Source organism: Mobula hypostoma, chromosome 1 (assembly GCF_963921235.1).
Source record: "Mobula hypostoma chromosome 1, sMobHyp1.1, whole genome shotgun sequence".
NCBI classification, from domain to species: Eukaryota; Metazoa; Chordata; class Chondrichthyes; order Myliobatiformes; family Myliobatidae; genus Mobula; species Mobula hypostoma.
In genome coordinates, this window is record NC_086097.1 from 229,503,673 (window position 1) to 229,527,245 (window position 23,573).

Consider the following 23,573-nt stretch of genomic DNA (forward strand, 5'->3'; position numbering starts at 1 on the left):
TCTTCCTAGAGATGCTGCCTGGCCTGCTGTGTTCACCAGCAACTTTAATATTTAAAGCAGTATAATTTTATGGTTTGGAAATATAGTTTTAACAGTCTAGTTACAAAAATTTGTGTAGAAACAGTGCTATCAATTTTATCCTTTAAAAATGATTGTGGTTCTTGCTGTTGTCCAGGTAACCTAACCAAAATGTGTTACTCCTTGAAGTGCGTTAGTAAATGCCTGTTAGCTGCCTTGGGTATTAGCCAATGTTTTAAGTAATCAATGTAATTCCATTCTGTACAAATGATGTGAAGCTCGGTGCTGAAAGTGCTCATTTGGTAATTTTGTTTTTCTTCCTGGTTGTGTTCTGCAATTCAGTTGAACTGCTTGGCAAAACATGGATGTATAACTTGCTTAAAAAAAAGTTATTATACAGCATATGCTGAGGATGAAGTTCTGTATTTTAAGCTGCTTATTTAGAGGCCAATTTTACTTTCAGCTTTGGAAAATTAAATTTATTAGTGATGGTTAATTTTGCTTTATTTTGAAGATTGATATTGTAAACCTAGAAGTTTTTAGGAGATTTACACTGAATTTGGAATGAATCAGCAGAATTTCACTAGCAAATACAGCAAATTGAGAAGTTGGAAGAAATTTTAATGTGAAGTTTGAGTTTTAAAAAGTACTGTGCTTAAAGCAGATTCAAGTATTCAAATTGATCAACTACATTGGTGTCAAAGCTTATTCCCAGAGCAGGGGTGTATAGAACTAGAGGGCACCAAAATAAAAGAGGTAGAAATTTGAAAGAGATCTGATGAGGGGCAACACACACAAAATGCTGGAGGAAGTCAGCAGGCCAGACAGCAGCTATGGAAAAGAGTACAGGTGATGTTTTGGGCTGAGACCCTTCGGCAGGACTGGAAAAAAAAGGCTGAGGAGTAGATTTAAAAGGTGGGAGGAGAGAGTGAAACACAAAGTGATGGGGAAAAATGAAGGGGAAAGGATGAAGTAAAGAGCTGAAGTTGATTGGTGAAAGAAAGACAGGGCTGGAGAAGGGAGAGTCTGATAGAAGAGGACAGAAGGCCATGGAAGGAAGAAAAGGGGGGAGGAGCAGCAGAGGGGGGGATGATAGGAGGAGATAAGGTGAGAGAGGGAAAAGGGGATGGGGAATGGTGAAGGAGGGGAGGGGGCATTACCCAAAGTTTGAGAAATCGATATTCATGCCATCAGGTTGGAGGCTACCCAGAAGGAATATAAGGTTTTGTTCCTCCAACCTGAGTGTGGCCTAATCGCAACAGTAGAGGCGGCCATGGATAGACATATCGGAATGAGAAAGGGAAGTGGAATTAAAATAGGTGGCCACTGGGAGATCCCACTTTTTTGGTGGGTGGAGCTTATGTGCTTGGCGTAGTGGTCTCCTAATCTACATAGGGTCTTACCAGAAGCACCGGACACAGTATGTGACCCCAACAGACTCTCAGTTGAAGTATCACCTCGCCTGGAAGTACTGTTTAGGGCCCTGAATAGTAGTGAGGGAGGAGGTGTAGAGGAAGGTTTAGCACCTGTTCTGCTTGCAAAGATAATGTGCCTGGAGTGACGAATGGACAAGGGAGTCGTGTAGGAAGCAATCCCTGCGGAAAGCAGAAAGCTGGGGGGGTGGGATGTGCTTGGTGGTGGCATCTCATTGGAGATGGCAGAAGTTGCAAAAAAATTACGCGCTGGACGTGGAAGCTGGTGGAGTGGTAGGTAACGAAATGTACAGTGTCATATACTGGTCTTGTACTGTGTCCGGTACATCTGGTGTGGCCTCCTGTGTATCGGTGAGACGCAACTTGGATTGAGACACTGCTTTGCTGAGCACCCATGCTCCGTCTGCCAGAAAAAGCGGGATCCCCCAGTAGCCATCCATTTTAATTCCACTTATCATTCCGATATGTCTATCCATGGCTTCCACTATTGTCGCAGTGAGTCCACACTCAGGTTGGAGGAACAACACCTTGTATTCCTTCTGGTTAGCCTCCAGTTTGATGGCATGAACATAGATTTCTTGAATTTCTGGGAAATCCCCTCCCCCCATCCATTCTCCATTCCCTTTCCCCCCTCTCACCTTATCTCCTTGCCCACTCATCACGTTCCTCTGGTGCTCCTCCCCCCTTTTCTTTCTTCCATGGCCTGTGTCTCTTTCACCAATCAATTTCCCAGCTCTTTACTTAAGCCCTCCCCTTTCAGGTTTCACCTATCACCTTGTGTTTCTCTTTCCCCTCCCCCACCTTTTAAATCTACTCCTCGGTTTTTTTCTCTCCAGTCCTGCCGAAGGGTCTCAGCCCAAAACATCAACTGTATTCTTTTTCCATAGATGCTGCCTAGCCTGCTGAGTTCCTCTCGCATTTTGTGTGTGTGGCTTGGATTTCCAGTATCCGCAGATTTTCTCTTGTTTCTGTTGAGGGGCAAGTTTTTCTTACAGAAGATGGTGAATACTGGAACAGGTTGCCAGTGGTTTTGTTGGAGGCAACTGCAATTACAGTGCATAAAAAGTTAGTGAATAGGAAAGACATAGAGAGTTAACGGGCCTAATGCAGGCAAATGTGATTAGCATGTATAGGCATCATGATTGGCATGTATAAGGAGGGGCAACATAACTTGTTTCTATGCTGTACATTTTTAAGCTTCTAATTAATTTGCTTGCAGATCTTCAATAAGGTTGCAGACATTAAAACATCTGAGGGTAAAGATTCTGGTTACTGTGTTTTGAAAGGCTACTAAAGATGGACTATCATAGAAACTTGCTACTGGAGGGTAATTTAACAAAAATTACTTTTACCATTTTTACTATTTTGTAATCTGATTACTCGCATTAGGGTTTTATGTATGATAACAAAACATAAAGGCCTCGGCCCAAAATGTCGTCTGTTTATTCCTTTCCATAGATGCTTCATGGGCTGTTGAGTTCCTCCAGCATTTTGTGTGTGTGTTGCTCTAGATTTCCAGCACCTGCAGAATCTTGTTTTGTAATTAAACCCTTTTTCTGCTCTTAGTGCAAGCTGTACTGAATTACCACTCTTAAATGTACCAAGGCATTTGTTAAAAGCATTTGTATATTACATTTTAAAGCCATGTCTGATGTTATTGTTGTATGCCAGTTATGTTGGCAATATGCCATGTAATCTTAGGAGCATTATTAATGCAAGTAATATGGAGATGGGTATTATGTTGCATGTAGATAGCACTGAAATCAGAAATTTGTGTACTTTACTACAGGTATGTATTATGTTAAGGCTTTATAAGGCAGTGGAGATGCCTTATTTTCGAATATTGTGAGCATTTGTGGGCCCCTTAGCTAAGAAAGGATGTGCTGACATTGGAGAGGGTTCAAAGAGGTTCATGAAAATGATTCCGGGGTTGAATGGTTTATCATATGAGGAACGTTTGATGGCTCAAGGACTGTACTCGTTGGAATTCAGAAGAATGAGGGGGGTGACCTCATTGAAATTTGAAAGGTCTGGAGAGAATGTTTCCTTTCATGGAGGATTCTAGGACCAGAATAGAGGGACATCAATTTAGAATGGAGATGAGGAGGAATTTCTTAAGCCAGAAAGTGGCGAATCTGTAGAATTCTTTGCCATAGGCAGCTGTCAAGGCCAAGCCTTTACGTATATTTAAGACAGAGGTTGATAAATTCTCGATTGGTCAGGCCATGAAGGGATACAAGGTTGGGGCTGAGAGGGAAATGGATCAGCCATGACGAAATAGAGTAAACTCAATGGACCAAATGGCCTAATTCTGCTCCTATATCTTATGGTCTTGTGGTATTATGACTTAGATTCCAGTGAGTTTAGTTTTGCATTAACAGAATAGATGTAACCATATTGTTATCTAATGCTCTTTTCTTTAGCTCTTTACAACCTGTGCTTCAGGACTTTGGAGATATTGAAGCCAAAAATAACTAATCATCAATACAGTTTTCATATTTACATTAATTTGTTGTCGATGTTGATAAACCTGTGTAAGTAAGCACTTCAGCTGGCTACAGTCATAATTATATAATAAGATAGCAGGCCTTTGGCCCACTGGGTTGCTCAATTCTATTGGAATGCAGTACGCAAGGGTGACAATGAGTTCCCATTTTATTTTTCCATTGCACTTCTACTCTGACTTATTGATGTAACAGTAATCTCCTGCAGTGTTACAATGAGGTCTGCCTGAGCGTGTCTTCACGCATTGCATGTTGCAACTCCTACATTTCTTGTGTCAATGTTCTCTCTTTAACTGCTCCCAAGCTACTGATTGACCAGATAAACTTGTTTATAGCATTATCATCCCAGTTTTGCCTTATTAGGGGGCATCTTCCCCACCTCCCTAACCATTAGCAGTTTAATTAACGAGCTTTGCCTGGCTCCTAACCACTTCTGATGCAGGGTCTTGAACCTGAAAAGTTAGCTCTGTGCATTGAGATAGTACAAGAGGAAAACTGGCATTATGCAGAATAACGTATTAGAGTTACCAAGAAAGTGCAGGCAGATGAGAAGAAGGTGCAAAGCCATGGCAATTTAGATCGAGAGGTCAAAGGTCCATCTTTCTGTGCAACTGTTCTATAACAGTGGGATTGAAGCTGCCCTTGAGCATGGTGGTACATGCTGTCAGGCTTTTGTTTCTTATTTCTGATGGGAAGGTGGTGTGGGAGAGGAGGCTGGCTTTCATGATGAGTTGAGGTATGTCCACAGCTCTTTGCAGTTCGATATGTGTGTATGTACACATACTCAAAGCAACGGAAAAGATTAAAAGACTTCATCTTTTCATCAGTAGGAACCCAGGTTTGTTGAGTGTTGTGATCATGTTTCTATCAAGTAGTAAAAAAAAAGGTGATGTTTAATAGTGTACTTTACTCATTTTGCTTTTGAATAACAATATTTTTCCTTAGTGCTGTTGCAGTTAGTTTTAGTCTGCACCATTCATTTCTGAGAAAAAAATATTCCACAATTTTGAACTTATGAACATTTCTGGGACAGAATTCTTACATAACATTTAAGTTACATGACACAAAAAACTAGACAAGATGAATGTTTATGTAATGAAGTATCTGGTTTAAAGTATTTGTGTAAGAAATCTGTGGTGGAAGTAAATTCACTATTTTTAATGGATTTGATGAGTACACAAAGCAGAAAAGTTAGGATTAATTGGCATGTGTAGCATTAATCAGTTTTCAAAGAGCTGGCATGGGTATGATTGATTCTGTATTACAAGGTTTATGATTCTGTGCCTGTGGCTTATTGGCAGTATGTTAAAATTATAAAGGTTGCTCTTGATGCAACCAAATTGTTACTGTGCATTTGCTAATGAGGGCTGCACATTTCTTGAGATTTCAATTTCATAATTAAAATTTTTCAAGTTAAAGTCATGGTGCACATGTCCTGTGAGGTAAACAGAGATGTCTCTTATATTACTGGTATTTCTACCCCTGTTACTCCTCGTATTCTGTTGGAGAAGAGCAGATTTGTCAATACTGTCATACAAGTAAAGTTCATGCTTCAGATCAGTGATCCTTCATCAGAACTGGAACGGTGAGGAAATAAACTTGTTATAAGCTGTAGAATAGTGAGAATGAAGGAAATATCTGTGATGGGATGGATGTTCTGGGTGACAGTCTTTCAATACCATCTAACTAACAGCTGAATGAAAACAGGGAAACAAAAGAAAATGTTAAAATTGAGAGATATAGGCACAACAGTTACTGGAAATTGAGAAATCTGGAATTGCTTAAACATCTGATAGAACTGTGGTGAGAGAAAATTTTGAGATAACGTTACAGGTGAATGAGGAATAAGAACTGACATAAACAAAAAAGCCAGTTATCTGATAATGTTGAATTTGTAGCTTGATGAAAGTTGAAGTGGATTTTCTCAAAGTTATGCTCTATTTAAAATATTCTACTAGGACAGGCAAAAGTGCAACTTTTGAATGATTGCTTAAATATCTCTTAGTACACGTTCAAAAGCTGTTAAAATAGATTTAAATATTTTTAACCATTTCATAACAATTTAGGTGCTGTAACTTGAATTTAAAACACTAAAACAATTAAAAATCTTAATTGCACATACCCTTTTCCATTGGATTAGTGGCCCCATTTTTATTGCAGGTCCCTATTTGTAAGTTGCACTCTCCGATGCATTGTGCATAGTTCATCCCACAGCACAGCATGAGGTTGGATGCACTTGCTGTTAATCTCCAGGTTGTTTTCAGATGTAATGAGCAGGCAGTTTGATTCATTTAGATGCTCATTAGTAGATTATGTGCATAATCATGAAAAGTTCAGCATTGTGTAGACTAACATTATCGTCAATAATTAAAAACAATAAATGGTTATTTAGCAATTTTTGCCATATAACCTTTAGGAATATGTATAGTGAGTGCCAAAGTGGCTAGATATTTTCCAACAAAGTCTTGATCTGTTTGCATTTTCTATTTTTTTTTATAATTTTTGCATGATTTTTCTCGACTACATTTCCTTTGTTTTCATTTGAATTGAAATTTCCAGCATCTGCAGAATTCCTGTTGTTTTAGTTTAGAACTAGTTATATTTTTATTCCACTTAATTCTTTTAAGCGGGAAAATAAATTTGTGTATGTTGGAATTTGGAATTTGTAGATGCTACAACATTGTGCACCCTGAGTCCATTCTCAATTTTTTTTAAAACAGTAACATCTATATGGATATACTTATTGAAGAACCAAACACTGGCCAGAAAAATACTGTGGTTTGTTTGTAGATCCCTTATGCCTACTATGCATTTCTCTGAGAAAGGTACAAATGAGTTCCTACCATTGCTAACTATTGCTATCTGGAAAAATAAAGTCAGCAATGGTTTAAAGTTCAAATGAAGATTGTAATAATTCAGCTGTTCACACCCATACCTCTTACCAACTTGACCTTTATTATTTGATTTGTCTGCTGTTATCCCCTTCAGTTGATTCCATCGACTTTTTTGTTATTGAATCTCTCCTCCTATCTTTTTAATCCTCCCCTCTGTGTGATATTCTAAATCTTTTTTCATAATCCATTGTATTGCAATACCAAAGCAAGGTGGCAAAAAAGTTGCAATGTGATTTTCCCAATGGCAGTAATTTCTGGGGGCTGTGTTTGATTAGAGACCTAATCCTAATCCTCCTCCATCCTGATCAAAAAGGCACACCAGCACCTTAAATTCCTGTGGAGCATCAAGAAAGATCACCTCTGTCCCAGGATATTGATGGACTTTTGCTGCTGTACCATTGAGAGCATACTCACCAACTGCTTCTCAGTGTGGTATGGCAATTGTCCCGTATCAGACCACAAAGCACTCCAGCGTGTGGTGAAAACTGCCCAGCGTATTATTGGCACCCAATTACCCACCATTGAGAACATCTACCATAAACGCTGCCTAGGCAGGGCAAAAAGTATTATCAAGGATGCATGTCACCTAAACCATGGACCTTTTACTCTCCTCCCATCCAGTAGGCGCTACAGGAGCCTCTGCTCCCGCACCAGCAGACACAGGAAGAGCTTCTTTCTTGAGGCTGTGACCCTGCTGAACCTCACATCACAGCGCTAAACAGTATTACACCCATATTGGACTGTCTCAGTACTTTTATATTTGTGTGCTGTAGCACTTACTTTTTATTCGCAGTTATTTTGTAAATAACATTCTATTCTTTGCATTTCTGGCCAGATGCTAACTGCATTTCATTGGCTTTGTATCTGTACTTGGCACAATGACAATAAAGTTGAATCTAATCTAATCTAATCTAAATGAATGTAGTGAATAACTGGCTAGTAACAAAAGGGTCCTGATCCGCCAGATTTTTTTTATCATTTATTTATTTATTGGTTCATTTTTATGTTAGGATTCTAATATTGTGTTTGATCAAAAGATTGATTTGTATGTTTGTAGTTCAAAATGCTTTGATCTGTACCAGTTTATTCGATAGAATAAATTAAATCAAAGCGTGAACAACCTAGTTAAAAAATGTATGCATATGTTACTCAATATCAATGTTTATCCCTTTATTAGAAATAATTTCTCTTTATCACAAGAAATAATTGTACAAAATTTTTTTAGGCTTGTATAATTCACTTTGAATTGTTTTAAGTCAAATGGATATTCAGGCGCTTTTTCCCAGGGCTGAAATGGCTGGCATGAGAGGGTGTAGTTTTAAGGTGCTTGGAAGCAGGTACAGAGGGAGATGTCAGGGGTAAGTTTTTTACGCAGAGAGTGGTGAGTGCGTGAAATGGGCTGCCGGCGGTGGTGGAGGCGGAAACGATAGGTTCTTTTAAGAGACTCCTGGATGGATACATGGAGCTTAGAAAAATAGAGGGATATGGGTAAGCCTAGGTAGTTCTAAGGTAAGAACATGTTCGACACAGCTTTGTTGGCCAAAGGGCCTGTATTGTGCTGTAGGTTTTTATGTTTCTTCTAAATCCAGTATGATTTTTTTTGTGTTTTTTTTTCTAGGAGTCTGCAGTTACATCTAGATCAGCGGATGAGTTGTACAGTGAATACAAAAGTGATCGAAATGAAATTTCCTATTGCTATCAACTGCTTCAAGAACTGAATGAACAGCGACAGCAAGGAATTCTGTGTGATGTCAACATTGTAGTGAAGGGTCAGGTTTTCAAAGCCCATAAGAACATACTAGTTGCGGGCAGCCGTTACTTTAAGACACTCTATTGCTATACTCCGAATGAGAGTTGTGACCAAGTTACAGTAACTCACCTTGATGTTGTTGCTGTGCAAGGTTTCACAGTCATTCTTGATTTCATGTACTCTGGGCATTTAGTTTTAACCAGCCAAAATGTCATTGAAGTTATGTCTGTAGCAAGCTATCTGCAAATGACTGACATTGTCCAGGCATGCCGTGGTTTTATTAAAGAAGCCCTAAACATCAGTACAAAATCAAATGCAGCAGATAAAATAATAGTTCAGTATGAGAAGGTAAAGACGTCCAACCCTTCCCATCGAGACAATACAGGAGTTGTGTTGAAACATGAGCCCAGTAGTCCTTGGGTGGTGAAATCTACAAATACAGTGAATAGTTGTGGCACAGTAGTCCTGCATGAAGAAAGAGTGAAGTATGAAATGGAGGGCTATGGTTTAGATATGGGTTCAGTAATGCACCCGGATGACAGTTACCAGCTTAATGATACAACCTGGAATCAAGAAAATTTTGCAGATTATAGTGGAAAAGATCTGCAGATGGGGCTACCTCAAGATCAAAATCCTGCTTTTTCTTGGGGAAGTTTGGGAAAATTAATGCTGCAACAAGCAGGTCCACGAAGTGGACGAAGGAAAAACCACATAACTAGAAGAATCGTATACAATGTTGCACCAAAAGTAGAAGATGGAGCTGGAGAAAACTTAATGATGCAACCTCCTATGACATTCTCTGAGGACGGATTGCAGGATATTCCTGTAGGCCCTTTCTCAGGTACTACTGGGGTTATATATTAGTTTTGTGATATTCTACATATGTGTTCACATTACAGTGATGTTCACAATCTTTTTTACCTCCTCCTATAACTTAGAAGATTGTGTTCAATTTGTACTTCAAATGCACGTATTTAGCTGGCAGTTCAGTGCAGCACTGAGTGACTACTGTTCTCAGAGAAGTAATATTTCAGGTAGTATTAAATTTAGATTATTGATTATTCCCTGCGTCCAAAGTAAACATTATCTGATCGTTCTAATATTGCTGTGTTGTGGGATGCCATAAATAAATTGACTGCAACATTACCTACATTACAATGATAATTATACTTCTAAAAAATCTGAAATTGAATATAAACATGCTTTGATATTTTCTGAAATTGTTTGTGTTATATTACTGCATAACTCATGCACTACTTGTTGCATTTCCTTAGCAGCATTTTATATGAGGCCATTCAATCTGAATCTAACATCTTGTTTTAGATTATGTTTTGTTATGTTTTATTTCGGTGGATGTTATTACCTTGGATTTTCAGAAGGTTTGTCAAAATGCCACACGTGAGACTACTAAACAAAGTAAAAACTTGTGGTTAAAGGCAAGATACTAGCTTGGATGGAATATAGGTTGACTGTCAGAAGTCAGAGCATTAAGGGGTACTTCTCAGGTTGATTATGTTGACTGCATTTTCTGATAATGGAGATCGGGGATCAGTGTTGGAACTGCAACTTTTCAGTGATACATTAATGATCTAGATAAAGGAACTGAAGGCATAGTGGCCAAGTCTGTAGATGATACTGAGATAGATGGAAGGGCAAGTAGTGTTACGGGGACAGAAAGACTTCAAAACATAGAACATAGAATAGCACAGCACAGTACAGGCCGTTCGGCCCACAATGTTGTGCCGACCCTCAAACCCTGCCTCCCATATAAGCCCCCACCTTAGATTCCTCCATATACCTGTCTAGTAGTCTCTTAAGCTTCACTAGTGTATCTGCCTCCACCACTGACTCAGGCAGTGCATTCCACGCACCAACCACTCTCTGAGTAAAAAACCTTGCTCTAATATCCCCCTTGGACTTCCCACCCCTTACCTTAAAGCCATGTCCTCTTGTATTGAGCAGTGGTGCCCTGGGGAAGAGGTGCTGGCTATCCACTCTATCTATTCCTCTTATTATCTTGTACACCTCTATCATGTCTCCTCTCATCCTCCTTCTCTCCAAAGAGTAAAGCCCTAGCTCCCTTAATCTCTGATCATAATGCATACTTTCTAAACCAGGCAGCATCCTGGTAAATCTCCTCTGTACCCTTTCCAGTGCTTCCACATCCTTCCTATAGTGAGGTGACCAGAACTGGACACAATACTCCAAGTGTGGCCTAACCAGAGTTTTATAGAGCTGCATCATTACATCGCGACTCTTAAACTCTATCCCTCAACTTATGAAAGCTAACACCCCATAAGCTTTCTTAACTACCCTATCCACCTGTGAGGCAACTTTCAGGGATCTGTGGACATGTACCCCGAGGTCCCTCTGCTCCTCCACACTACCAAGTATCCTGCCATTTACTTTGTACTCTGCCTTGGAGTTTGTCCTTCCAAAGTGTACCACCTCACACTTCTCCGGGTTGAACTCCATCTGCCACTTCTCAGCCCACTTCTGCACCCAATCAATGCCTCTCTGCAATCTTTGACAATCCTCTACACTATCTACAACACGACCAACCTTTGTGTCGTCTGCAAACTTGCCAACCCACCCTTCTACCCCCACATCTAGGTCGTTAATAAAAATCACGAAAAGTAGAGGTCCCAGAACAGATCCTTGTGGGACACCACTAGTCACAATCCTCCAATCTGAATGTACTCCCTCCACCACCACCCTCTGCCTTCTGCAGGGAAGCCAATTCTGAATCCACCTGGCCAAACTTCCCTGGATTCCATGTCTTCTAACTTTCTGAATAAGCCTACGGTGTGGAACCTTGTCAAATGCCTTACTAAAATCCATATAGATCACATCCACTGCACTACCCTCATCTACATGCCTGGTCACCTCCTCAAAGAACGCAATCAGGCTTGTTAGACACGATCTGCCCTTCACAAAGCCATGCTGACTGTCCCTGATCGGACCATAATTCTCTAAATGCCTATAGATCCTATCTCTAAGAATCTTTTCCAAAAGCTTTCCCACCACAGACATAAGGCTCACTGGTCTATAATTACCTGGACTATCCCTACTACCTTTTTTGAACAAGGGAACAACATTCGCCTCCCTCCAATCCTCTGGTACCATTCCCGTGGACAACGAGGACATAAAGATCCTAGCCAGAGGCTCAGCAATCTCTTCCCTTGCCTCATGGAGCAGCCTGGGGAATATTCCGTCAGGCCCCGGGAACTTATCTGTCCTAACGTATTTTAACAACTCCAACACCTCCTCTCCCTTAATATCAGCATGCTCCAGAACATCAACCTTACTCATATTGTCCTCACCATCATCAAGTTCCCTCTCATTGGTGAATACCGAAGATAAGTATTCATTGAGGACCTCGCTCACTTCCACAGCCTCTAGGCACACCTTCCCACCTTTATCTCTAATCGGTCCTACCTTCACTCTGTCATCCTTTTTTTCTTCACATAATTGAAGAATGCCTTGGGGTTTTCCTTTACCCTACTCGCCAAGGCCTTCTCATGCCCCCTTCTTGCTCTTCCCAGCCCCTTCTTAAGCTCCTTTCTTGCTTCCCTATATTCCTCAATAGACCCATCTGATCCTTGCTTTCTAAATCTCATGTATGCTGCCTTCTTCTTCCTGATTAGATTTTCCACCTCACTTGTCACCCATGGTTCCTTCACCCTACCATTCTTTATCTTCCTCACCGGGACAAATTTATCCCTTACATCCCGCAAGAGATCTCTAAACATCGACCACATGTCCATAGTACATTTCCCTGCAAAAACATCATCCCAATTCACACCTGCAAAAGGGCTTAGACAGGTTGGGAGAGTGGGTAAAATAGTATGGCCATTAGATGTAGCGGCAGAATTAGCCCATTGAGTCTGATCTGCTATTTCATCATGACCGATCCAATTTTCCCTTCAGCTCCAATTTCCCCTTCAGCTCCAATTTCCTGCCTTCTCCCCATATCCTTCATGTCCGGACCAATCAAGAATCTTATCAACCTGTGCCTTAAATATACATGAAGACTTGGCCTCCACAGCTGCCTGTGACAAAGAGTTCCACAGATTCACAGTTCTCTGGTTTAAGAAATTTCCTCATCTCCATTCTAAAAGGATGCCCCTCTAATCTGAGGCTGTGTCTTCTGGTCTTAGACTTTCTCACCATAGGAAACATGTTATCCACATCCACTCTATCAAAGCCTTTCACCATTCAATAGATTTCAATGAGGTCACCTTTCATTCTTCTGAATTCTAGTGAATACGGGCCCAGTGCCATCAAGCGCACTTCATATGACAACCCACTCAATTCTAGAAACATTTTTGTGACCCTCCTTTGAACCCTCTTCAGTTTCAGCATATCATTTCTAAGATAAGGGGCCCAAAACTGCTCTCAGTACTTCAAGTGAAGCCTCACCAGTGCTTCAGAAAGGCTCACCATTACACCCTTGTTTTTATGTTCTAGTCCTCTTAAAATAAAATGCTAACCTCACATTTGCTTTCCTTACCAAAGACTCAACCTGCATATTAACCTTTAAGGAATCCTGCATAAGGACTCCCTAGTCCCTTTGCATTTGTTTTTTTTTGTATTTTCTCTCTATTTAGAAAATGTCAACCCTTTCATTCCTTCGACCAAAGTGTATGACCATACACTTCCTGAAACTATTCCATCTGCCATTTCTTTGCCAATTCTCCTAATCTGTTTATAAGTCCTTCTGTAACTTCGCTACTTCCCCAGATGGAGTCCAGTGTTGGATAGTGTGTTGTCATGTGTTGGAAGGAACAGTAGATTATTTTTAAATGGGGAGAGAATGCAAAAATTGGAGGTACAAAGGGACTAAGAAGTCCGAGTTCAATATTCCCTTAACGTTAACATGGTGGTTGAGCTAGTAGTAAGGAAGACAAATGCAGTGTTAGTCTTTTTGCGATGACTAGAACATAGGAAAGCTAGGTTAGGCCATAAAAAGCCCTTGGCAAGTAGGATTAAAGAGAATTGCAAGGGATTCCACATATATCTAATACAATAGGAAAACTAGAGAGACAATAAAACCACTCAAGGGGTAAAGGAGAGAACATGTACTTGGTGTCTGGTATTTACAAAGAAGGGCATGAAGGATAGTGAGATCAGTGTAGAACATGCTACAGGAAAAGGGGAGGTGCAACGAGACCTGGGTGTCATTATACACCAGTCATTGAAAGTGGGCATGCAGGTACAGCAGGCAGTGAAAAAGGCGAACGGTATGCTGGCATTTATAGCGAGAGGATTCGAGTACAGGAGCAGGGAGGTACTACTGCAGTTGTACAAGGCCTTGGTGAGACCACACCTGGAGTATTGTGTGCAGTTTTGGTCCCCTAATCTGAGGAAAGACATCTTTGCCATAGAGGGAGTACAAAGAAGGTTCACCAGATTGATTCCTTGGATGGGTGGTCTTTCATATGAAGAAAGACTGGATGAACTGGGCTTGTACTCGTTGGAATTTAGAAGATTGAGGGGGGATCTGATTGAAACGTATAAGATCCTAAAGGGATTGGACAGGCTAGATGCGGGAAGATTGTTCCCGATGTTGGGGAGGTCTAGAACGAGGGGTCACAGTTTGAGGATAGAGGGGAAGCCTTTTAGGACCGAGGTTAGGAAAAACTTCTTCACACAGAGAGTGGTGAATCTGTGGAATTCTCTGCCACAGCAAACTGTTGAGGCCAGTTCATTAGCTATGTTTAAAAGGAAGTTAGATATGGCCCTTGTGGCTACAGGGGTCAGGGGGTATGGAGGGAAGGCTGGGTTCTGAGTTGGATGATCAGCCATGATCATAATAAATGGCGGTGCAGGCTCGAAGGGCCGAATGGCCTACTCCTGCACCTATTTTCTATGTTTCTATGTTAATACTAGAACATTTTGAGATAAAGAAAGAGGTAGGTTTGGATATCTCAAGAACATTAAGCTGGCTGTGTCTCATGTGCGTCTGGGAGCACCTCCGCACCATCCGCCAAAACATACAGGATCTCCCAGTAGCCACCCACTTCAACTCTGCTTCCCACTCCCATTCAGATATGTCCATACATGGCCTCCTCTATTGCCATGATGAGGCTAAACTCAGGTTGGAGGAGCAACACCTCATATACCGTCTACGTAGTCTCCAGCCCCTTGGTATGAACATAGAATTCTCCAACTTCTGGTAATTCCCTCCCCCTCCCTTCCTCTATCCCTATGTCACTCTGCCCCCTCGCCCAGCTGCCTACCACCTCCCTCATGGTTCCGCCTCCTTCTACTACCCATTGTGTTTTCCCCTATTCTTTCTTCACCTTTCCTGCCTATCACCTCCCTGCCACCCTTCCCCCACCCCTTTATCTTTCCCCTTACTGGTTTTTCACCTGGAACCTACCAGCCTTCTCCTTCCCACCCTCTCCCCACCTTCTTTATAGGGCCTCTGCCCCTTCCCCCTACAGTCTTAATGTCGACTGATCGTTTCCACGAATGCTGCCCGACCTGCTGAGTTCCTGTAGCGTGTTGTGAGTGTTGCTTTGACCCCAGCGTCTGCAGATTATTTTGTGTTTATTTATCAAGTGCCCTGCTGAAATCCATATTCAGTACATCTACTGCTCTACCTTCATCGATGTGTTTAGTCACATTCTCAAAAAATTCAATCAGGCTTGTAAGGCACAATCTGACTTTGACAAAGCCATACTGACTGTTCTGAATCATATTATGCCTCTCCAAATGTTCATAAATCCTGCCACTCAGTCTTACTGAAGTAAGACTCACTGGTCTATAATTTCCTGGGCTATCTCTACTGCCTTTCTTGAATAAAGGAACAATATCCGCAACACTCCAATCCTCCAGAATCTCTCCCGTCCCCATTGATGACGCAAAGATCAAAAGCTCCAGCACATCTTCTTTCTTAATATCTACATACTCAAGCTTTTCAGTCCGCTGTAAGTCCCCCTACAATCGCCAAGATCCATTTCTGTAGTGAATACTGAAGCAAAGTATTCATTAAGTACAGCTCAAACAACAGGAATTCTGCAGATGCTGGAAATTCAAGCAACACACATCAAAGCTGCTGGAGAACGCGGCAGGCCAGGCAGCATCTCTAGGAAGAGGTACAGTCGACGTTTCAGGCCGAGACCCTTTGTCCTGACGAAGGGTCTCGGCCTGAAACGTCAACTGTACCTCTTCCTAGAGATGCTGCCTGGCGTGCTGCGTTCACCAGCAACTTTGATGTGTGTTGCATTAAGTACGGCTGCTGTCTCCTCTGGTTCCAGACACACTTTTCCACTGTCACACTTGATTGGTCGTATTCTCTCACATCTTATCCTCTTGCTCTTTCCATACTTGTAGAATGCCTTGGGGCTTTCCTTAATCCTGTCTGCCAAGGCCTTCTCATGGCCCCTTCTAGCTCTCCTAATTTCATTCTTAAGCTCCTTTCTGCTAGCCTTATAATCTTCTAGATCTCTATCATTACCTAGTTTTTTTGAACCATTCATAAGCTCTTCTTTTCTTCTTGACTAGATTTTCAACGGCCTTTGTTGGGCATGTGGCCAAGTGGTTAAGGTGTTTATCTAGTGATCTGAAGGTCGCTAGTTCGAGCCTCAGCTGTGACAGCGTGTTTGTGTCCTTGAGCAAGGCACTTAATCACACATTGCTCTAGTGTCTGTGCGAGGAGTGGCACCCCACAGACTTCCAATCTGCGCCTTGTAAAGCATGAAAATGCCTGATGCAGGCCTCTCATGGTCTGAGTTAACATTCCCTCCCTCCCTCCCTTCACCAGATTGATTCCTGGGATGGCAGGTCTTTCATATGAAGAAAGACTGGATGAACTGGGCTTGTACTCGTTGGAATTTAGAAGATTGAGGGGGGATCTGATTGAAACGTATAAGATCCTAAAGGGATTGGACAGGCTAGATGCAGGAAGATTGTTCCCGATGTTGGGGAGGTCTAGAACGAGGGGTCACAGTTTGAGGATAGAGGGGAAGCCTTTTAGGACCGAGGTTAGGAAAAACTTCTTCACACAGAGAGTGGTGAATCTGTGGAATTCTCTGCCACAGCAAACTGTTGAGGCCAGTTCATTAGCTATGTTTAAAAGGAAGTTAGATATGGCCCTTGTGGCTACAGGGGTCAGGGGGTATGGAGGGAAGGCTGGGTTCTGAGTTGGATGATCAGCCATGATCATAATAAATGGCGGTGCAGGCTCGAAGGGCCGAATGGCCTACTCCTGCACCTATTTTCTATGTTTCTATGTTTCTATACCATGGTTCCTGTACCCTACCATCCTTTCCCTGTCTTATTGGAACGTACCTATGCAGAACTCCGCGCAAATATCCCCTGAACATTTGCCACACTTCTTCCGTGCATTTCCCTGAGAACGTCTGTTCCCAATTTATGCTTCCAAGTTCCTGCCTGATAGACTCATGATTCCCTTTACTCCAATTAAACGCTTTCCTAACTTGTCTGTTCCTATCCCTCTCCAGTGAGATGGAGATAGAATTATGATCGCTATCTCCAAAATGCTCTCCCACTGAGAGATCTGATACCTGACCAGGTTCATTTCCCAATACCAGATCAAGTACAGCTTCTCTTCTTGTAGGCTTATCTACATCTTGTGCCAAGAAACCTTCCTGAACACACCTAACAAACTCTACCCCATCTAAACTCTTCACTCTAGGGAGATGCCAATCGATATTTGGGAAAATAAAATCTTCCACCACAACAACCTTGTTTTTATTATGTTTCCAGAATTGTGTCTCCCTATTTTCTTCTCGATGTCCCTGTTACTATTCGGTGGTCTATAAAAAACCACCCAGTAGAGTTATAGGTAGATAGAATAGTACAGCATATTACAGGCCCTTTGGCCCACAGTGTTGTGCTGACCCTCAAACCCTGCCTCCCATATCATCCCCCACCTTAAATTCCTCCATATACCTGTCTATTAGTCTCTTAAACTTCACTAGTGTATCTGCCTCTACCACTGACTCAGGCAGTGCATTCCACGCACCAACCACTCTGAGTAAAAAACCTTCCTCTAATATCCCCCTTGAACTTCCCACCCCTTATCTTAAAGCCATGTCCTCTTGTATTGAGCAGTGGTACCCTGGGGAAGAGGCGCTGGCTATCCACTATATCTATTCCTCTTAAAATCTAGTACACCTCTATCATGTCTCCTCTCATCCTCCTTCTCTCATCCTCCTTCTCTCCAAAGAGTAAAGCCCTAGCTCCCTTAATCTCTGATCATAATGCATACTTTCTAAACCAGGCAGCATCCTGGTAAATCTCCTCTGTACCCTTTCCAGTGCTTCCACATCCTTCCTATAGTGAGGTGACCAGAACTGGACACAGTACTCCAAGTGTGGCCTAACCAGAGTTTTATAGAGCAGCATCATTACATCACGACTCTTAAACTCTATCCCTTGACTTATGAAAGCTAACACCCCATAAGCTTTCTTAACTGCCCCATCTACCTGTGAGGCAACTTTTAGGGATCTGTGGACATGTATCCCCAGATCCCTCTGCTCTTCCACACTACCACGTATCCTGCCGTTTACTTTGTACTCTGCCTTGAAGTTTGTCCTTCCAAAATGTAACACTTCTCCAGGTTAAACTCCATCTGCCACTTCTCAGCCCACTTCTGCATCCTATCAATGTCTCTGCAATCTTCGACAATCCTTTACGCTATCCACAACACCACCAACTTTTGTGTCGTCTGCAAACTTGCCAACCCACCGTTCTACCCCCATATCCAGGTCATTAATAAAAATCACGAAGAGTAGAGGTCCCAGGACACCACTAGTCACAACCCTCCAATCTGAATGTACTCCCTCCACCACCACCCTCCGCCTTCTGCAGGCAAGACAATTCTGAATCCACCTGGCGAAGCATCCCTGGATCTCATGCCTTCTGACTTTCTGAATAAGCCTACCATGTGGAACCTTGTCAAATGCCTTACAAAAATCCGTGTAGACACATCCACTGCACTACCCTCATCTATATGCCTGGTCACCTCCTCAAAGAACTCTATCAGGCTTGTTAGACACGATCTGCCCTTCACAAAGCCATGCTGACTGTCCCTGATCAGACCATGATTCTCTAAATGCCCAAAGATCCTATCTCTCAGAATCTTTTCCAACAACTTTCCCACCACAGACATAAGGCTCACTGGTCTGTAATTACCTGGACTAGCCCTACTACCTTTTTTGAACAAGGGGACAACATTCGCCTCCCTCCAATCCTCCGGTATCACATAAAGATCCTAGCCAGAGGCTCAGCAATCTCTTCCCTTGCCTCGTGGAGCAGCCTAGGGAATATTCTGTCAGGCCCCGGGGACTTATCCGTCCTAATGTATTTTAACAACTCCAACACCTCCTCTCCCTTAATATCAACGTGCTCCAGAACATCAACCTCACTCATATTGTCCTCACCGTCATCAAGTTCCCTTTCATTGGTGAATACCGAAGATAAGTATTCATTGAGGACATTGCTCACTTCCACAGCCTCCAGGCACATCTTCCCACCTTTATCTCTAGTCGGTCCTACCTTCACTCCTGTCATCCTTTTTTTCTTCACCTAATTGAAGAATGCCTTGGGGTTTTCCTTTACCCTACTCACCAAGGCCTTCTCATGCCCCCTTCTTGCTCTTCCCAGCCCCTTCTTAAGCTCCCTTCTTGCTTCCCCATATTCCTCAATAGACCCATCTAATCCCTGCTTCCTAAGCCTCATGTATGCTGCCTTCTTCCACCTGATTAGATTTTCCACCTCACTTGTCACCCATGGTTCCTTCACCCTACCATTCTTTATCTTCCTCACCGGGACAAACTTATCCCTAACATCCTGCAAGAGATCACTAAACATCGACCACATGTCCATAGTACATTTCCCTGCAAAAACATCATCCCATTTCACACCCGCAAGTTCTAGCCTTATAGCCTCATAACTCGTATTTCCCTAATTAAAAATTTTCCTGTCCTGTCTGATTCTGTCCTTTTCCATGATAATGCTAAAGGCCAGAGAGCAGTGGTCACTGTCCCTCAGATGCTCACCCACTTAGAGATCTGTGATCTGACCTGGTTCATTACCTAATACTAGATCTAGTATGGCATTCCCCCTAGTCAGCCTGTCAACATTCTGTGGCAGGAAACCATCCTGGACACACTTAACAAACTCTGCCCCATCTAAACCCTTGGAACTAATCAGGTGCCAATTGATGTTAGGGAAGTTAAAGTCACCCATGATATTTTTGCACCTTTCCAAAATCTGCCTCCCAATCTGCTCCTTGGTATCTCTGCTGCTACCAGGGGGCCTATAGAATACTCCCAATAGAGTAACTGCTCCCTTCCTGTTCCTGACTTCCACCCATACTGACTCAAAAGAGGATCCTGCTACGTTACCCACCCACTCTGTAGCTGTAATTGTATCCCTAACCATTAATGCCACCCCTCCTCCTCTTTCCCCCCCTCTCTATCCCTTTTAAAGCACTGAAATCCAGGAATATTGAGAATCCATTCCTGCCCTGGTGCCAGCCAAGTCTCTGTAATGGCCACCACATCATAATTCCATGTATGTATCCAAGCTCTCAGTTCATCACCTTTGTTCCTGATGCTTCTTGCATTGAGGTACACACATTTCAGCCCTTCTACCTTACTGTCTTTACACCGTTTATTCTGCTTCTCTTTCCTCAAAGCCTCTCTATATGTTAGATCTGGCTTTACTCCATGCACTTCTTTTACTGCCCTTTCGCTCTGGGTCCCATCCCCCTTGCAAATTAGTTTAAACCCTCCCGAACCATGCTGGCAAAGCTACCTACAAGGATATTGCTCCCCTTCGAGTTCAGGTGCAACCCATCCAATTTGTACAGGTCCCACCTTCCCCAGAAGAGATCCCAATGATCCAAAAATCTAAAACCCTGCCCCCCTGCACCAACTCCTCAGCCACGCATTCAACTGCCATCTCCTCCAATTCTTACCCTCACTATCACATAGCACTAGCAGCAATCTTGAGAACGCCACCCTTGAGGTCCTGTTCTTCAGCTTTCTGCTTAGTTCCCGAAACTCACACTTCAGGACCTCATCCCTCTCGTACCAGGATGTCGTGCACCTGGTCAGAGACGTCCCGGACCCGAGCACCCAGGAGGCAACAAACCATGCGGGTGTCCTTCTCACGCCCACAAAATCTCATGTCTGCTCCCCTGACTATAGAGTCTCCAATGACGGCAACTCTCCTCTTCTCCATCCCACCCTTCTGTACCACAGGGTCAGACTCAGTGCCAGATTCCCCTTCCTCTTCCTAATTTCCACCCACAGAGACGCCATAGACAATCCCTCCATGACTTCCTCCTTTTCTGCAGCCGTGACACTATTTTCTGATCAGCAGTGCCGTGCCTCCACCTTTTTTGCCTCCCTTCCTTTCCTTTCTGAAACATCTCAAGGCTGGCACTCGTAGTAACTATTCCTGCCCCTGAGCCATCCAAGTCTCTGTAATGGCCACAACATCATAGCACCAAGTACTGATCCACGCTCTAAGCTCATCCACTTTGTTCATAATACTCCTTGCATTAAAATAGACACAAATCAAACCGTCTTGTAGATAGTTAGATCAAATCAGTTAAGCAACTTAAATTATTTGAAGCAGTGGGTATTAATTGGGTAAGAGAATGGAGTAATATTCCATATGATGCTTCGGAACTCAGCCTAACTTTAGCTATGTGGATAGAGGATAGATAAGTTTTACTTTTAATGGGCTTTATGCATTCATTAGATTCTTGTAAATCCTGGTAGGTTCCTCTAGAGTAATAGGTTTGTCTGGATTAATCAATGAATTTAATTACGATTGGGAGCCATAAAATAAAATGGAATTACCTATTCCTTTCCAGCTGGGACATCAGATCAATTCAGATTTGGACTGTTACAGGAAGCGCAAAATGGGGAAACATGGCTAAATGGTAAGTATTTTCAAAGTCAAATTTGAATGTCATATTGAGCAAAACAAAAAAAGTGACATGTGTATAAATCGTGCAACAATGTGTTCTGATACAAGTATGTTTCCTGTCTATAAATATGTGCTATTTTTTTCCATGATTTCTCATTGTAAAATTCAACATAAACTTTACTGAATAGAATTCCAGTGGGTAAAACAAACTAGAATTGGTATTTCTTTTTAAAAATGAAGAAGTTACAGCCAGTGAATTATTTTTATACCTACAATTAAATTTTAATTGTGAGAAAGAAATCACCATCCTAAAATAAGGTATAATAGAGTTGAAGCTTAATTGGGTCATCTAGTATGTAGTATATCAGTTTCCAAGATTTTCCATTACCATTTGGTAGCTTCCAGACAATACTGACAGGTTGCTTAGTAGTTAAGGAAGAGCAAAGAGGTGTTGAGAAATATTGATACAAGTAAAGTTTCTAAATATAATCAATATGTACATACATACTCCAACCAGTGTTCATTTTGTTGCCTTTTATTGCACCAAAAGCCATTCTGTATCAAGGATGTTGTTTGCGCTGTAGTAGGTAGTTGTGTACTGAGGGGTATGAATTTGGGAATAAAGGTCCATAATCTTTGAAAGTGGTGTCATAGGTAGATAGGGTTGTAAAGAAAGCTTCTGGCACCATTGGCCTTCATAAATCAGAGTACAGGAGACGGGATGTTAAGTTAAAATTTTATAAGACACTGGTGAACCCAAATTTGGATTATTGTGTGCGGTTCTGGTCATCTACCTACAAGAAAGATACGATGTGATATAAAGAAAATTTACAAGGATGTTGTAGGGACTTGAGGAATTGAGTTATAGGGAAAGGTAGAATAGGAAAACTTTATTCCCTGGAGCATAAGACAATGAAGGGAGATTTGTTTGATGTATACAAAATTATGAGGGGTATAGATAGGGTAAATACAAGCAGGTTTTTCCCACTGAGCTTGGATGAGACCAGAATTCAATTTCATAGATTTAGGGTGAAAGGTGAAATATTAAAGGGCACTGTTTAATTTACAGCAGGGGTTCCCAACCTTTTTTATGCCGTGGACTAATACCATTAAGCAAGGGGTCCTTAACCCCAGGTTGGGAACTCCTGACTTAGAGGGTGGTTCGAGTGTGGAACAAGCTGCAGGTAGAAAAGAATACGGGCAGGGATGACAGCAGAACAGCATTGTCGGTAATTTCTGGTAGCAATTAGGAAGGCACAGGTATATATCACAAACAGGAAGATGTATTCTTAAAGAAAGATGACACAACCATGGCTAACAAGAGAAGTCAAAGCCAACATAAAAGCCAAAGAGAGGGCATATAATAGGGCAAACGTTAGTGGCAAGTTAAAGGACTGGGAAGCTTTTAAAAACCAACAGAAGGCAACTAAAAAAGTCTTTAAGAAGGTAAAGATGGAATATGAGAGTAAGCTAGCCAATAATATTAAAGAGGACACCAAAAGTTTCTTCAGATACATAAAGTGTAAAAGAGAGGCGTGAGTGAATATTGCATGATCTGGAGAGGTAGTAACGGGGCTTAATGAAATGGTGGACAAAGTGAGTAAGTATTTTGCATCAGTCTTCACTGTGGAAAAAACTAGCAGTATGGTGGAAGTTTCAGACGTCAGGAATCATGAAGAGTGTGATGTTACCATAACTAGAGAGAAGGCTGTTTGGAAACTGAAAGTTACTTGGACCAGTATACCCCAGGGTTCTGAAAGAGGTGGCTGAAGAGATCATGGAAGCATTAGCAATGATCTTTCAAGATTCACTAAATTCTGGAATGGTTCCAGAAGAGTGGAAAATTGCAAATGTCATTCCACTCTTCAAGAAAGAGAGATAGGAGAAAGGAAACTATAAGGCCAGTTAGTCTGACGTCAGTGCTTGGGAAGATGTTGGAGTCGATTATCAAGGATGTGGTCTTAGGGTACTTGGAGGCACATGACAAAATAGGCATAATCAGCATGGTTTCCTTAAGGGAAAATCTTGCCTGACAAATCTGTTGGAATTATTTGAA

General features: G+C 42.0%; 1 protein-coding gene across 1 annotated transcript in view; it reads left to right on the forward strand.

Moving 5' to 3' along the window:
* zbtb10 (zinc finger and BTB domain containing 10) overlaps window positions 1–23,573 on the forward strand; it is a 98,639-nt gene that overhangs the window by 54,316 nt on the left and 20,750 nt on the right. The window contains exons 2-3 of the mRNA XM_063065574.1: window positions 8,468–9,440; window positions 21,462–21,530. Of these exons, the coding sequence (XP_062921644.1) occupies window positions 8,468–9,440; window positions 21,462–21,530 (1,042 nt within the window). The remainder of the gene's footprint in view (window positions 1–8,467; window positions 9,441–21,461; window positions 21,531–23,573) is intronic.